This window comes from Benincasa hispida, chromosome 10, assembly GCF_027475165.1.
Source record: "Benincasa hispida cultivar pf3 chromosome 10, pf3_genome.v1.1, whole genome shotgun sequence".
NCBI classification, from domain to species: domain Eukaryota; kingdom Viridiplantae; phylum Streptophyta; class Magnoliopsida; order Cucurbitales; family Cucurbitaceae; genus Benincasa; species Benincasa hispida.
In genome coordinates, this window is record NC_143487.1 from 9,773,330 (window position 1) to 9,789,693 (window position 16,364).

The 16,364-nt window shown below is 36.0% G+C and overlaps 2 protein-coding genes across 2 annotated transcripts; one reads left to right on the forward strand and one right to left on the reverse strand.

Moving 5' to 3' along the window:
* Nucleotides 1–613: 613 nt before the first annotated feature.
* Nucleotides 614–1,667, forward strand: LOC120088916 (ethylene-responsive transcription factor RAP2-11-like). The gene has a single exon (XM_039046354.2). The coding sequence runs from the start codon at nucleotides 850–852 to the stop codon at nucleotides 1,447–1,449; it is 600 nt and encodes a 199-aa protein (XP_038902282.1). The 5' UTR covers nucleotides 614–849; the 3' UTR covers nucleotides 1,450–1,667.
* A 326-nt stretch (nucleotides 1,668–1,993) lies between these two features.
* TUA5 (tubulin alpha-5) lies at nucleotides 1,994–5,099 on the reverse strand. Its single transcript, XM_039046196.2, has 5 exons — nucleotides 4,730–5,099; nucleotides 4,153–4,367; nucleotides 3,867–4,066; nucleotides 3,233–3,741; nucleotides 1,994–2,551 (listed from the first exon to the last, which is right to left on the reverse strand). The coding sequence occupies exons 1-5, from the start codon at nucleotides 4,840–4,842 to the stop codon at nucleotides 2,239–2,241; spliced, it is 1,350 nt and encodes a 449-aa protein (XP_038902124.1). The 5' UTR covers nucleotides 4,843–5,099; the 3' UTR covers nucleotides 1,994–2,238.
* Between the last annotated feature and the right edge of the window lie 11,265 nt (nucleotides 5,100–16,364).

Sequence of the window (16,364 nt, forward strand, 5' to 3'; positions counted from 1 at the left end):
GAATTTATTATTAACTTTAATATATATATATATATTATTACTTATAACACAATTATTTATACATATATTGATTTTAGTTTTATTTAATTTCAATATTTTTTAATAATTTATTCTTCAACAACTCTTAAAAGTAGTTTCTTTGCACTTTAGAAAAAAAATTCACTATATAAATTGAAATTGAGTTGTTAATTTTAGTTCAATATATGAAAATAATTAAATCAAATTTTTACATATTTACGTGAAAAATTATTTAAATGGTAAAACTGTTGAAAATATTTACAAGACTGACACTGATAGACCAAGTGTCTATTATTGATAGTTCTAAAATTGTCATATTTTGCCATATTTTGATTTATTTTTTTATATTTAAAAACAATTCTATTTACGTTTTGCTTCTTTTTAGAATTTTTTTAAAAAATAAATGATCAAGTTCATTTTTTAATAAGAGTTATTTGTGTTGAAAAAAATTTAAAATTCAAATAATTAGGTTAGATCTAAAAAGTCTTTCAATCCAATTCAATCTATGAACGACCCTAATTCGACCATAGTTCGTGGACATCTCTACTGGTGAGCGCAGTGGGGGAAATAAAAACAAGTGAAGTGAAGGTTGCTTTGTAATGAAACTTCCATTATTGGTATATGTATATATGATATTATCCCAATATCCAATATCCCAATTCCCAACGTCGTGCTTCCACGAGTTTCTTGTGTGGTAACTGAAGTTGGCGACCACTCAGTAATTGGCCAAATCAACAGACATTGAAGACGAGGACGCCACTAAGTTAAAGCCGTTCCTGATACCGCCATTATAAAACCAATTCCATCCCCAGAACGTGGGTTGGTCAGCAGATGGAGGGTTCAGTTGAGAAACAAGATCATAAAAAGCTTCCAGGCGCCAAATGCAGCAAGGACAGATCTGGTAAACGGCAACGCAGCTTTGTTGGTGTAAGGCAAAGGCCTTCCGGGAAATGGGTGGCAGAGATCAAAGACACAACTCATGATATTAGAATGTGGCTGGGGACCTTTAACACGGCGGAGGCGGCTGCAAGAGCCTACGACGAAGCCGCCTGCCTCATCCGCGGTCCCAATGCTCGGACCAACTTTACTCTCACTTCCACCTCTTCCTCCGCCCTCTCTATCAAAATCAGAAACCTCCTCATCCACAAGATTACTTTGAAGCGAAACGCAATCAAAACTCCTGCCCATTCTGCCACAGTCCAAGACATGCACATCTTTGATAATAATGCACTCTGGAGCACCTGCACTGGAGACTTTGAGATGGGTTTTTGTCACGTCACCCATTCATGCTGCTCCCATCTTCCTCTTGGCTTCAACTTGGATATGGATGAGCCTTTGTCTGCACTCAATGGAATCACTCAACATTTAGGAAATACATATGATGATTCCTTTGGCTCTGATACTGCGCCTCACATCTTCTGCCCAACTTGATTGATTATACGGCTTTCCCTCTCTACTTCATTTTTCTTTATTGGAGCCAGGGAAGGAATAAAGACTCCATGTCATACTGTTTCTTCTAATTTTTTTCATGAGGCAAAGGACGGGATATTAATTCAAACGCCTTCACATCAGCAACCTAATTTGATAGAGACTACACCTGTAGCCCAATCTAAATATAAAAAATGGATGGAAACAACCTAATTTGTGCATAGGAGTTCATTATTATGCTTGGCGTTTATACTATTATCAAAACAATTTATCCATCTTAACTTCAAAAAAGGCATTACTTTTTTTTAATATATCTTGACTAGAGAGTAGATGGATTACAAAAGATCAAAGGTGTGAATTTCAGTCTCACCTATTGGAGATGACAAGAAAGGGGTATATGATTGGACCTGTCAACAAGTGAGAGTTTTGCTGGAGTCCAAGAAATTCAACTGATGATGGCCCATCTAAGCCAAGCACGTTTTGTTGTCGTCAAGCAAGCCAAATGACCTCTCCCTCAAAGACACCAAACATGTACAACTTTTTCATATTAAAAACAAATGTACAACTAGTGATATTATATTATCTATTATAATATCGATCCATCCACAATCAAGACAATACAGAATTACAGTCAAAACACTGGCGTAAATATTCCTGATTTCATACACAGAGCCACAAAGATATATAATCGAAATTTACTACAAGAACAAAGCAGAATTGCTTTTAGAAAGGAAAACGGCAGGCTCTTGAACTAGACAAGAAATATGGGGATAAAAGCACCACCATGCACACTTAGTAATCTTCAGGCTCCTCATCATCATCCGCACCTTCAGCGCCAACTTCTTCATAGTCTTTCTCGAGAGCAGCCAGATCTTCACGAGCCTCTGAGAACTCCCCTTCTTCCATACCCTCACCGACGTACCAGTGAACAAATGCTCTCTTTGCATACATCAGGTCAAATTTATGGTCGATGCGAGAGAACACCTCAGCTACTGCTGTGTTGTTGCTGATCATGCAAACAGCTCGCTGAACCAAGGCTAAATCGCCCCCGGGTACAACCGTCGGAGGCTGGTAGTTTATACCACATTTGAAGCCAGTGGGACACCTACAAAACAGACCCATCATCAAGTTTTTTTCTACAATCCAAAATCAAACCAATGTTAAAATGACAATGCCATTGAGGTCAAATTGCTCATATCCGCCAAAATAACTTTAAGTTAAACCTCAGACTAATTTGAAAGTAATGTGCCCTCACTATCAACGAATTCCTTGTGCTTCGTGACATGAAATAGAAAATTTTCATCCATGCAATGGGAAGGGGCAGAAAGAGAAGTGCCCCCAACTTTTCACCATACGAATTTTATGTCCCCTGGACTAACCACGGAACATATAAGTTCAAGTTAGAACAAACAAGAGAAAACCTTTTTGTCATCTTCTGCAGGGAAACAAATCCACAACTTGTTATATTTTCTTTTCTCTAAAGAGTTGTTTTCCCCGAGTTCTCATGGGTCTCTCTCCTTTTCATTCTTTTCCTTGCAGAACAACTAACCTGTTCTTCCTTCACTACAAGCTTGTGAATGATTATTTCAGGCGCATAGTAATCTCTACATTCCTGATCTATAATAATCTGAACGTTTACAACTCACCCTCATCACTCTACAAACTAGTTCTTAAAAGCTACAACACGAAACAAACTATCAAAAACAATCCCCGAGGAAACTGAGAGTGTGTCCTAACTTAAGCTTTAAAACTTCAAAAATAAACAAGAAATATTTCTTCCACTTACCAGTCAACAAACTGCACGGTGCGCTTTGTCTTAATGGTGGCAACAGCAGCATTGACATCTTTGGGTACAACATCTCCTCGGTACATTAAACAACAAGCCATGTATTTTCCATGCCTAGGATCACATTTAGCCATCATGCTCGAAGGCTCAAAAACTGCATTTGTGATCTCAGGTACAGATAGCTGTTCGTGGTAAGCCTTCTCTGCTGAGATAACCGGAGCATATGAAGAGAGCATGAAATGAATGCGAGGATATGGTACAAGGTTCGTCTGGAACTCTGTTATGTCCACGTTGATGGCTCCATCAAATCTCAATGAAGTGGTCAAGGATGAAATAATTTGAGATATCAGTCTATTCAAGTTGGTATATGTAGGCCTATCAATATCAAGAGATCTCCTACAAATGTCGTATATAGCTTCATTGTCAAGAAGAACAGCAACATCCGTATGCTCAAGAAGGGAATGAGTGGAAAGAACGCTGTTGTAAGGCTCCACGACAGCAGTTGAAACCTGATCAAAGCCCAATATTGTTCAGACAAGCAACAATTTCCCAAGAATTCCAGTATCGCCATTTGAGTGATTCTTCTTCTTAATGATCAAATGTTTTGATTAATCTACATTTGAATTATCAGTACCTGAGGGGATGGGTAGATGGTGAAACCAAGCTTTGATTTCTTCCCATAGTCCACTGACAAGCGCTCTAACAATAACGAACCCAGACCAGAACCAGTGCCACCACCAACAGCATTGAAGACTAGAAACCCTTGTAACCCGGTGCAGTTATCAGCCAACTTCCTGACCCGGTCAAGACAGAGATCTACAATTTCCTTTCCAACTATAAAATCAAAGTCAAAAGATACGTCAAACGGAGTGACCAAAAATAAAATGTCAACTAAGAATCCACAAAGCAACATCCGTCACCTGTGTAGTGTCCTCGAGCAAAATTATTGGCAGCATCTTCTTTTCCAGATATCAATTGCTCTGGATGAAAGAGCTGTCGGTAGGCTCCGGTTCTAACTTCATCAATCACCGTTGGTTCTAAATCAACAAATATAGCCCGAGGCACATGCTTGCCTGAACCGGTCTCGCTAAAGAATGTATTAAAAGCATCGTGTGCAACACCTTCGGATGTATCACTGGAAAAAGAAAACAGAAGCTCCCATTTAATAGGTAATCAACCTGACAAAAATGCACATATAAATCTTCCGCATCAAAATGCAGTCAGATAAGTGATATCGAAATTGTTTGAAAAATGTCCCTAATGCTATAAAAATTGTAAAAAATAATCAAATCCAACAGTCCCAATGAGAAATTAGACTCGGATCCCGTAGCCCAGCTTCAGATGAACACCCATTTGATGATAAATCTTCCGAAAATCGAGAGAGACCAGAGAAGGTAGGAAACAAAAAAGGAAAGCGATCAAAAGAGGGAAAGGAATGAGAAGGGAGGAGAATTGAAATGCAGAATGGTAGAGAGATGAAGATGAACAAAGCATTACCTGGGCATCATACCATCGGGCTGAATGCCATGTTCGAGGCAATAGAGCTCCCAGCAAGAATTGCCGACCTGAATCCCAGCCTGACCAATGTGGATGCTTATGATCTCCCTCATCTTCCCCTACGTGAGCCTGCGTCTGAGAATGTCGAAAATGGCGGCGGCGATGGGAGGGTTGTAGGAACTACCGAAGAGAATGAAATTGGGCAATGTCGGAGTTGGCGTCGGAGAGGCTTTAATGCGCGAAACAAAACCAGATTTGATAATCAATTCGCATCCGCAATGCCAAACTGCAATTCCAAGCGATGGCGCGCGCCAGGCTTTGTATGGGTCCCTCTCCTCCCATCTTCTTATCCCTTCTGACAAATTTACCCCTCCCAATCTAACCCCATACATTTAATTTTTGGGGATCCAGGGAGGGTAGTTGTGACAAAAGGTCTACGCCAGAGCGACCATGTCCATGTGATGTGTGTAACCTTTGTTTTCGGATTCTCAGATCTTTCATTTTGTTTCAATTCTTTCTTCTTACCCTTTAATTTTATTTTAATTCAACTTAATTTTTTTTCAATTTAACTCCTTTATTAAATTCCACAATAGCCTTTTACAAATTTCTATGTAATTTACCAACATCAACTTAGTTCAATAACAGTTAATTTTATTTAATATAACAAATAGAGTTGGAAGATTTAATTGAAATAAAAATAATAATAATAAAAAGCTTAATTGAATTGAATAATGCAACTAGAATGACAAATTTGGATGGATTTAATATATTGAGAGATGTAATAATGTAATGGTATTCACATGAGATGATTGAAGAGTATGTATGGCACAGCTGTACTGAATGCTCTCACCTGCTACATGAGTTGTAATATTGAAGGCTTTGGGCTTTTTTTTTTTTTAGTGTTAAATTGCTATTTCCAATTCCGAACATGGACTAACAATTTAAACACAGATGCATTATAGAATATTGGTGGCTTCCCTCCAATCATTCAATCGATAGCAGAACAAACGAAGGGCTGAAACTAAGCCTGAGTTGGAGGCTTAGTTTTTATGAAATACTTAAATTTGGTTCATGTATTTTTAGAATCGGTTGATTGTGTCATTTTTAAGATAATATAATTATTATAAGAGAAATTCTTATAAATGAAAAAAAAAAAAAAATTGAAAAGTATGTAGCAAAAAATATATATAGAGATGGTCACGCACGGGAGAAACATTTTATTTTTAAAAAAAATTCCCAAAGTACCCTTTTTTATTTTGAACTTGGCGAGCTTATTTTGATCGCTGATTTCTTTTTCCTCATCTCCTATACCTCCTCCTCCTCCTCAACCCAATAACAAAGCTAACTCAACTCGGAAAAAAACGCAACCTTCTTCTTCTTTCTTCAATATTCTCTTCATATAATTACATAATCCTCAGCTCAATAACAGAGCAACTTGACTCGAAAAAACACACGATCACTGAATGCCATGAAGTAGTCTATCATCATATATTGTGATAGACGATGATAATAGTCTATCTCGATCTATCCCGATAGACGTCAATGGTCATACTCTATCGCAATAAACAACAATAGTATTCTATCTCAGTCTATCGAAATAGACAATGATAGTACTCTATCTCAATCTATCGCGATAGACGGTGATATTTGTACTAAGAAGAAAAAGATAGAATTCAACCACAAATTCGTAATCCATAGTAGAACATCTAGCACTATCTATAGCTATATATATGAAAGAGCTCTGGAAAAACGCATGACAGCCAAATGCCATTTTCTAGTAGTCTATCACCACCTATCATGATGGGAAGCGATAGACTACTATTGTTGTCTATCGATTGCTATAATCTATCACTATCTATCTTTGAGAGACACAAATAAATTTCTATCGTGGTCTATCAGAGATAGACACTGATAAACTATCTTTGATAGGTACAAATAGATTACTCTCTCTGTCTATCAAACAAAGATAGTCTATCAATGTCTATCTATGTCTATCAAGCAAAGATATGTTGGGATTGGTGTCCTAATTCTCTCAAAGTCTCGTAATTTGTAAACTGTACACATTGTTATGAATAAAATAAGAGTTATTTTATTTTGCATTTACTCACATCCAATAAACAAACCTCCATGGTTATTGTATGAAAACTTAAGCATGTATATGAGATATACAAGTGGATCATGCCTTAAGTGATAACCTAAAAAGGTCTGTAATATAAGGATCAATGAGGGATATCTGATCCTGGTGACACTACGAATACGGCCTACTTTGTAGAGTTTTACAAGTGTTGTGAACTACTACAGATGGTTGATCCTGACCATTCATGTGGAGACATGCAAGCGAGGGTGTCCTATACAAAGAGTTTATATAAGACCGGACCACGAAATGAATAGTCTCTTTATATAACGTCGTTGATACTTAAGACTTACATCTCACCTAAACGACCATAGGTGACATGACCTCAATCCTGAGTGTTTTGGGAACTTCTGCCTTTAAGAGTGGTCTTTTGATTAGTATAGGTGAGAGTGGTCAGATTGCCAACTTAACAAGCCTACCTTTTTGGACAAGATTTGTCTAATTTGGAAACTGGGAACTCAGTTACACAAGATGAAATTCACTCATTCCCCGAAGCAAGAGTAAGTAGATAGATTGTTGCATTAAGGGCTAATCCCGGGTCTTGAACATAGTGGTCACAGCTTCTCTTTGGAAGAGAGGACTCAGTCATAGTAGGACTATGACTTATGTTCATTAGAGGAATCAGTGGTACTTAAGGAGTTAGATGTAACTACAGGGGCAAAATGGTAAATTGGTCCTGTAACATCCCGTGCCTTTTTATTTAATAATAATGTAATTTTTTCCCTTTTCAGTAATTATCCTTAGTGGAAGGGCACGTTTGGAAATTTTGAATTTAAAGTATAAGTGCGAGGATTTAAGTGTTGGCGTGGAAATTATTCAAATTCTTTTCAATGTCAAACTCAATTTGGAAATTTATGGCAAGAATTTATTTTTCTTGGAAAATGAAAGAAATTTAAATGGTATAAGGTGGAATATGGAAAGGATTTAATTATGATTGTACTATTTTCCTTTTATTATTATTATTATTATTTTAAAAATAAAAAGAATAACCCTCTCCCTCACGCCTCACTCTCATGTGAAACCCTCCCCCCCTTCGTTTTTCTTTTTCCTCTAACCGCCATCGACGCCTTACCACACCGCGTCACTCTCGCCGCCAACCTTTACCAACAGTCGATCTCCTCAACCTTTCGTCCAGACGCTGTCGGTCCGACCCTAGCCGCTTTCCGCCGAGGTTTTGCCCAACTGATGCCTACCGTTCAGCGAGGCCCGACCGCATTCGAAGCCCCACCTTCTGAATCCGCGCGTCTGCCGCTTGATCTGTTTACCCAACCCTTACGCCAGGTCGTCCGTCGAGTAGAGTCGTCCGGTCGTCGCTTAACATCGTCCAGCGACGCGCCTCGCTCTCGTCTCAGCCTCCGTGAGGCCATTCGACACCCCAGCTAGCCGTCCACATTCAGCCATCGAAGTTTTTGTCACCGTTGAAGCCTCAACCATCACTTGGGTTCACTTGCCGCCATTGCGTGATCTCAAGGGAATCTTGGATTTGGGTTAGATCATTTCTTGTTGGGTTGGGTTTCTTAAAGGATTTTTTGGATGCCCAACCTTGGTTGCATTATTTGACTTTAAATTAGAGTTGAAAATTGTTGAAGCGGCCATCCACCAAATTCAAGGTTGTTCAAGAGGTGTTTTTAATAAGGTTTGCGATTCTTGTGGTTACTCTTGAACACCAATCAGTTTGGGGATGGTTAGATTAAATTTTATATGTTTTGGTTTTGGGGTAAAATTGTTAACATCTCCTTGGTTTGGATTTTAGATTCAAGACTTGATACGTTTAGGGTGTTGCTCATCAAAGTAAAGGCCAATTATCTTTTGAACTTTGGTAAGTTTGGAGTAAGTTTTTGGGTGGTTATTTTGAATTAAGATTAATTATGGAGAATTAAGTTATTAATTTTGAACTTTGTGTATGTTCAGGTAACCAACAGAAGTGGGTTTTGGAATTAAGTTTAGACCGAGCTATAGTTTAGGTGAAGTAAAATTGGAGGTCTTTGAATAATTTGGTTAATTGGAGTTAGACCCAAAATATTGATTTAAATATTGGATTTATCTTAGGTGTTGCTTGTTTTGAAAAGGATAAGCTTGCTTGGGCTTCTTTGGATTTAACTTTGAGGTAAGTAATCTTACCACTGGAACTGCCCACGGGCCAGTTTTAATTGTATGCTAGCATGATAAGTGTATGTTATAGTAAATGTTAGCATGTTGATTGACAGTATGACCTGAATCAAAGTATGTTCTGGCACGAATTTTGATTTGTTTACATATACACCTAAGTGCTTGATCGTTAATATGTGATAGTATGTGTTTTCATATGTCGATGTCTGATCTGCTGGTGTTGAGGCATACTTGCATGTTGTGGATTTATGATGTAAGTTATACATGGATGATGTATAATATGTTATTAAGAATTATGTGTATGTGATGCAGCCATGGTATCAAGGATTTTTATGTATGTTTTAGAACCGTACAATGTTGAATCATAGCACGTTAAGACTGTGTGAATATCCTCATTGATTAGTTAGATGCTCACCAGTTTGTGTTTCCTTCAGGATTCACCAGTTTTTTGTTTCCTTCAAGATTCACCAGTTTGTGTTTCCTTCGGCGATGGCACAACGGAATTCATGATCGAGCCACTGGGACTAGTTTTTTCGCTTCCGCATCATGAGATTTAGAGTTCTTTTCATGTTTCTCTTAATATTTAGTTTTGATATTTGAAACTTATTATTAAGAATTGTTTTTCATATGTATTTATTAACCTTTGTGATTTATGGGTACCCTATTATTGTTTTTATCAATTGCATTTAATAAATGTCTTTTGAACTTCTCTTGTTTTAATTAGCATTTATTTCAAATAACTAAGCGTCGTTTTAAATTCTTTGCATGCATTTATTTTAGTAACGGCCTTACCTAAGTCCTAGGGGGTCGGGTCGTTACAAGTTCAGCTATACTTACGAGCGATCTGTGTAGGTTTATCGCACTGTTGATTGGTTGATATGGACACATAATATATCTGTAGTAAGGAGAGTGCAGTTGTCAGTCTTTAATGGAGTGTCCGACAGTTAACGGATAGTGGATCTCATGACTAAAGAGTTTAGTCAGTTATTCACGTACCATTAGAGCTTCAAGCTACAAGTCCATAAGGTTCTCTTGGTAGCTCAATGGATTCAAGTTGAGAATCAGTTCTTGGTGTCGATTTGAAATGTTCAAATTGACAAAACGAAATTCAATTATATATGATATAATTGGTGTGATGTATGAGATACATCAAGTAAAGGATTAATGTAAATATGATTTACATTAAGTACCAGAAGTACCATAAATATAATATGGTAAGTTGGTTATCATGTATATTTATAATAATATTAATTATTGGATAATTATTATTTTTCTCTAATAACCAATTGAGTGGGAGGTTATTGGTGGTTTTATGGTAACGGTGAGATAAAAGGAAAAATGTTTTCCTAAAATTAAGGAGTTGCTATTTTCAGAAAGAAAATGATGGAAAGACTATCAAGTGAAATTGTTTCACTAAACGATAGCTAATATAGAGACTAAATGATCGTAGAGTGTCACTATACGATAATTCACTAAGCTAGTCGTAGCTAAATGATTGCAGGACATTGTCTATAGATAGGCTGCCATCTTCTACACGATTGAGCATTTTGTCTATATGATAGACACTTCTCATCTCCTACTTGCTCAATCGTCTACACGATTGTTGTTCCTCCAGTCTCTTCCTCTAACCAAGTCCATACAGAGCCCACACTTCTGGATTCTCACACTGAGAATACCAAGGTAACCATTGTGGTGGTGTCTTCACTCAATTCGACTGAGTTCAAGGTTTTGGAGGTCGTTCATTGTGTGTCCGCATTGTTCCTGTGGTGGTTGCTGTTGATCGTGTTGTGTTGTGATTGTTGTGTTTGAGCGTTCGTGTATTGCCGTCTTGGACGCTTGGAGTGATCGAGGGAGTTTGAAGAATGAGTCTTCAAAGGTAGGTATATTTTATCTCTTGATCTCATCTATAAGCATGCTGTAATTTTGTATTATGCATGACCTGTTAGTTTCCGTTTCTTGACTGTAATTGTGTATGTTCAATATTGAATGGAATTTGGAACGATCATTCCGCTGCTCATGGAAATCCTCATGTATGATTTCCTTCAAGATAGACTATCAATGTCTATCTCTGGTAAACACATATAGATTTCTATCGTGGTCTATCAGAGATGGACACTGATAGACTATCTTTGATTGATATAGATAGACTACCATATGTGTCTATCAGACTGATATAATGAATTAGTGTCCATCTTTGATATATGAAGATAAATTTCTATTAGCGATAGACACTGATAGACTTCTATCAGTACCTATCTCCAATAGACACTTGTTTTCCTTATACACTCGGTAATATTGATTAACTTTCTCGTATTTATCTATTAGGTTGATCTAATTAGCAACATTGAATACAAGGTAATGGATGGACATAAACAATTCATAGTGAAGCTAGAGTTAGGATCTTGTAGTTGTCAAGATTTAATTGTTGTAATCGAAAAGATCACAATAGTAGGACTTGCAAATTTGAACCAATTAATCAACGATGTAATCATTATATTTGCATTTTTAATACATGTATCGACAAATGGATGGATATTAGAGTTTATGAATGTTATTTTTTTATTTATTCTTTTATTAAATTGTAAACAAATTTAATAATTCCTTCACTTTTCAATAGAATTGAAGGAAACACACAAACTATCAGTGATAGGTATTGATAGATGTCTATCTGCTTTTATTACTGATAGACATTGATAAATAGTCATAAATGTCTATCACTATCTATCAATGATAGACATGTTGGGGTTTATGCCCCTAAAGTCTCGTGTCTAGTAGTTTGCAAACAACTTTGTACGAACACTTGTGATGTATAATATAAATGATATTTACTTCACTACTTGACTTTGCACATTTAGATGTTTTAAATTTTACCACAAACCAATAAACTTAATATCTCTAGTTATCTATATGTAACTTAAGCATGTATGTGATGACATACAAGTGGATCATGTCTTGAGTGATAACCAAAATGGTCTGTATTATATGGATATAGGAGAGAAACTTTATCCTAGTAACGCTACGGATGCGGCCCGCTTTGTGGAATAGTCACAAATGTTATGACTTGTCACAGATGGTCTGATCTTGATCATTCGTGTAGGGGACATGCGAGCGGGGGCGTTCTATACAAAGAGTTTGTATAAGACCTAATCACGAAGTGTTAACGTCTTGTTATATAACACCATTCATAACTAAGACTTCACTTCACTAGGATGACCATAGATAACATGACCTCAATCCTGAGTGAGCTGGGAACTCCTGCCATTGAGGATGGTTCTTTGATTTGCATGGGTGCGAGTGGCCAGAACGCCGACTCAAACCTATCATTTTGGAGATTCGTCTAATTTGGGAGTTGGAAACTCAGCTACACAAAATGGAATTCACTCCTTTCCTGAGACAGGGGTAAGTAGATAGATAGCTCCCTTAAGGATTGATTCTAGGGCTTGAACGATGTGGCATCATGCACTTTCTCATGGCCCGAGAGGTGTTCAAACATAGTAGGACTATGTTGTATTGTTCATTAAAGGGATCAGTGGTACTTAAGGAGGAAGATATAACTACAGGGACAAAACGGTAAATTGGCCTACTGTAATTACGAGCATCTGTGAAGGGTCATCATACTGATGATTGATTATATCCAATGAACATAAAAATATATCTATGGCAAGAAGAGTTCAACTGTCGGTCTTTAGTGGAATGTCTGACAGTTAACAGAGGGTGGATATATGACTAAAGAGTTTAGTTAACTATTCACGTACCGTTGGAGCGTCGAGCCATAGGTCCATAAGGTCCCCTTGGTAGCTTGTATACAAGTTGAGAGTCAGTTTTTAGGTCAATTTGAAATGTTCAAATTGACAAGAGGGAGTTCGATTGTATATGATATAATTGAACGAGTTAATTAAATATGATATAGTTAACTTTATGTATGAAATACATTAATTTGGAGAAAAATAGATATAAATATGATTTATATCTAGTAGAGAAAAAAATATTATAATTAATATATGACATTAATCTATAAGTTATGAATGTAATAAGATCATATTCATTGGACAGTTATAAAGGGAATGGGAAGGCACCTTTTCGTTCTAAATAACGGATGAATGCATTATAAATAGCAGACGGTGTGTTGATTTCGGTGTGCATGGATATTGTAAAAAAGATAGTGTCATCATTTAGAAAATCAGTGCCTATACGATAGTGACTGCACGATCGCTTACATATACGATATTACTAAGCGATCGCATACCGATTACACTGTCGAGTGCTATTATCTAAACGATCGTTTACCTTTTTCCTAAGCGATCGTTTAACTCCCGATATTTACTAAACGATCGTATAGACGATCGCTTAGTTTTTCCTCGCGATCGTTTGGACGATCGCTCACCCTTTTCCTACACGGTCATTTACCTTTTCCTACACTATTGTTTAGACGATTGCTTACTTTTACTACACGATCATATACTTCACCTAAATGATCAAGCATATTGTCTATGCGATAGACGACCGCATCTCCCACTTGCTTGATCGTTGTGTACGGTCTCTCTTCCTCCTTCCCTCTACCAAATCCGAACAAAGCCCACACTTTGGATTCTCACTCCAAGAATACTGAGGGCTCTAAGTGGTGTTGTCTTCTCCGTTTTCTTCTGTCCGAGTGGTGACTGTTCGAGGTAGACGGTTGGGCTTCAGACTCACTCTAAAGAAAAAATCTTCATCTGGTATGATTTCTTGATCCCTTTAGCATTATGAAAGTATGTTTGAATGTATATGCAGTAATTCTGTCACAATGAACTGGAAAGATCCGCTTCTGCTCGCAAGTACTATTGAATAAGAGTTCCTTCAAGACAAACAGTCTATCAAATAAACTATTGATATAAGTTCATTTATATACACTAATAAAACCTCACACCTTCGTTCTAATGCAAATTTGAAGAAAAACAATCAAACTTCTATTAAAAACTGTGAACTATCAGTATCTATCACAAGCAAGCGGAAGGTGAACTTCTATAAGCAAGTGGTAGGAGAACTTTTATCATTGTGATAGACATAGATAAATGTCTACTTTAGCATATTCGTCAACTTCAACTTCAACGTCTGGTTCGACTTCATCTTCCTGCAAGCATATGATAGAAAGTAAGAAACTTCTAAATTTAAAAAACTTAATAATAAGATAGACACTATAGAAGTCTATCACTGTCTATCCATGATAGAATAGAACACACTATAGTTCTTTTCAACTTCAACTTCTTTTTCGATTTCATCTTCTTCTTTTTCAACGTCAACATCTTCAACATTCAACTTCCTGCAGGCATATGCATATGATAGACAGTAAGAAACTTACTTAATAATGAGATGGATAGTGGTAGAGGATTATCACTATCTATCGCAATAGACAGTGATAGTTTTCTATCGCTGTCTATATGAGATAGAATGCTATCGTTATCTATCTCCGATAGACAGTGATAAAACGTCATCGTTGTCTATATCAGATAGATAGTGATAGTTCTTTATCACCATATATCTGCGATAGACGGTAATAGGATGCTATCATTATCTATCTCAGACAGATAGTGGTAGAACAGTATCACCATCTATCACAAGTTTATGATTAACATTTATACCTTTGGTTTTAATTCTTCTTCTTGTTTTCAGTAGTTATTTTATTTACTTTGCCTAATGATTCACTTTTGACCATTTTCCTTTTAATGTTACTTACCATCTATTCATAAAATTTAGATTTAATAACTATGAACACTGAACAAAAATTAGGTTTAATAACTATGACCGCTAATAGATTGATGAGAAGAAAAGAAAAGAGTTATAAATTTAAAGAGTTTAGTAGTTACTGATGTAGTTGATTTGTTAAATCCTTATAAGATTCAGTGGCGTCGATAAAAGATAGACGAAGAAGGAGTAATAATGGCGACTGAAGAAGAATTAAGAAGAAGAAGAAGAAGAGCAAGAAGCAACGACAACAAAAGTAGAAGAAGAGCAAGAAGCAACAACAGTGGAAGAAGAAAAAGAAGAAGAAGAAGAAGAAGAAGAATAGAGGAGAATTCAAAATTGGAATGATAGAAATGAAGATGAATTGTTAATGCATGCATTGGATGGAAAAATCGTTACGTGGTTCTCGTTTAACCGTGTGTTGGGTCATGCCGGTAGATTGGGGATGTTTTTTGCGTGTGAGATGGGTTTTTTTGGTATTTCAGTGGGTTGGAGTTGGGCATTGCCGAATTTGTGAAGTTTTGCTACATCTTGTAAATAATTTGGTCGATTTTTTAATATTTAAAAAGCCCCCTTATTATAAATAAAATTAAAATATAAACCCATATACAGATAAAAAATCTCTCTCCTCTCCTAAAGATCCCCATCCTTTACATATCTTTGGGCATCCAACTTCGACTGCTCATCTTCATCACTATTGTTGTCACCATCGTCGTCGCTCTCTATAAAAAGAAAACCCACCCTATACTCTTCTTCTTCCAAGAAAAAATCCCCATTCCCACCACCTTCATAAAGATCAAGATTAGAAAAGGCCATTTTCTTCTAGTTTTCACTTCTCATGAATATAGATCTCAAGTACTTAGGTTTATTTGACAATATTCCCGTTTCTATTTCTATTTTTAAGAAATAGATTTGTTTGATAATTATTTTTGTCTTTTGTTTCTAAATTTTAAGAAATATTTATGAAAAATAGGCCAAATTGAGAAACTATAAAAAGTAGTTTATCTTATTCCGTTTCTGATTGTTGTTTTTTTCTTATAATACAACAAACACTTAATATTATGGCCTCTTGCCAAAGTTGTGCACAACCATGTCAAAGAAAGTTAAGAATTTGTTTGGTAGAGAATCTGAAAACAGAAATTTGAAAATAATGGATTAAGGAAAAGAAAGTTGTATTTTATGCTTTTAGATAAGTGTTTGGTAGCAAAATTCAGAAATTAGATTCTAATTTAAACAATTACAAATTAGTTTTAGTTACCTACTATATATTAGCTGACAAAGTTTTATTAATTTATTTATGAACATGATTTTATGTTAAAAAATTGTATAATTATTATTTTGTAGATTATATAATTTATAAGATAAATTGAAAATTTATCCTTGTGGTTTGGAAGAAGTTAAAATTTAAGTCTTATGGTTTATAATTAGAATTTACTCCATATGGTTTGATAAAAGCTTCACAAATAGTCCCTATGATAGGAATTATTTAAGAAGATTGAAAAAACCATAGGAATTATACATGAAATTATATCAAACCATGGGAACTAATTCTAAAATTTATGGAACAACTTTTAACCTTATCCAAACCATAGGGACCAAATTTGAAATTTAACCTAATTTATAATACATTACATAATACATATTTTAGCTTTAAAAAAAATTGAATTAAGT

What these genes read in the sequence shown, in the direction of transcription:
- LOC120088916 (XM_039046354.2), top strand. Translation starts at nt 850, where the DNA reads ATGGAGGGTTCAGTTGAGAAACAAGATCATAAAAAGCTTCCAGGCGCC.
- TUA5 (XM_039046196.2), bottom strand. Translation starts at nt 4,842, where the DNA reads ATGAGGGAGATCATAAGCATCCACATTGGTCAGGCTGGGATTCAGGTC. An exon ending in CCCGATGGTATGATGCCCAG is followed by an intron (nt 4,368 to 4,729) that starts GTAATGCTTTGT and finishes TTCTTTTTCCAG; the next exon opens with TGATACATCCGAAGGTGTTG. An exon ending in TGCTCGAGGACACTACACAG is followed by an intron (nt 4,067 to 4,152) that starts GTGACGGATGTT and finishes TTGATTTTATAG; the next exon opens with TTGGAAAGGAAATTGTAGAT.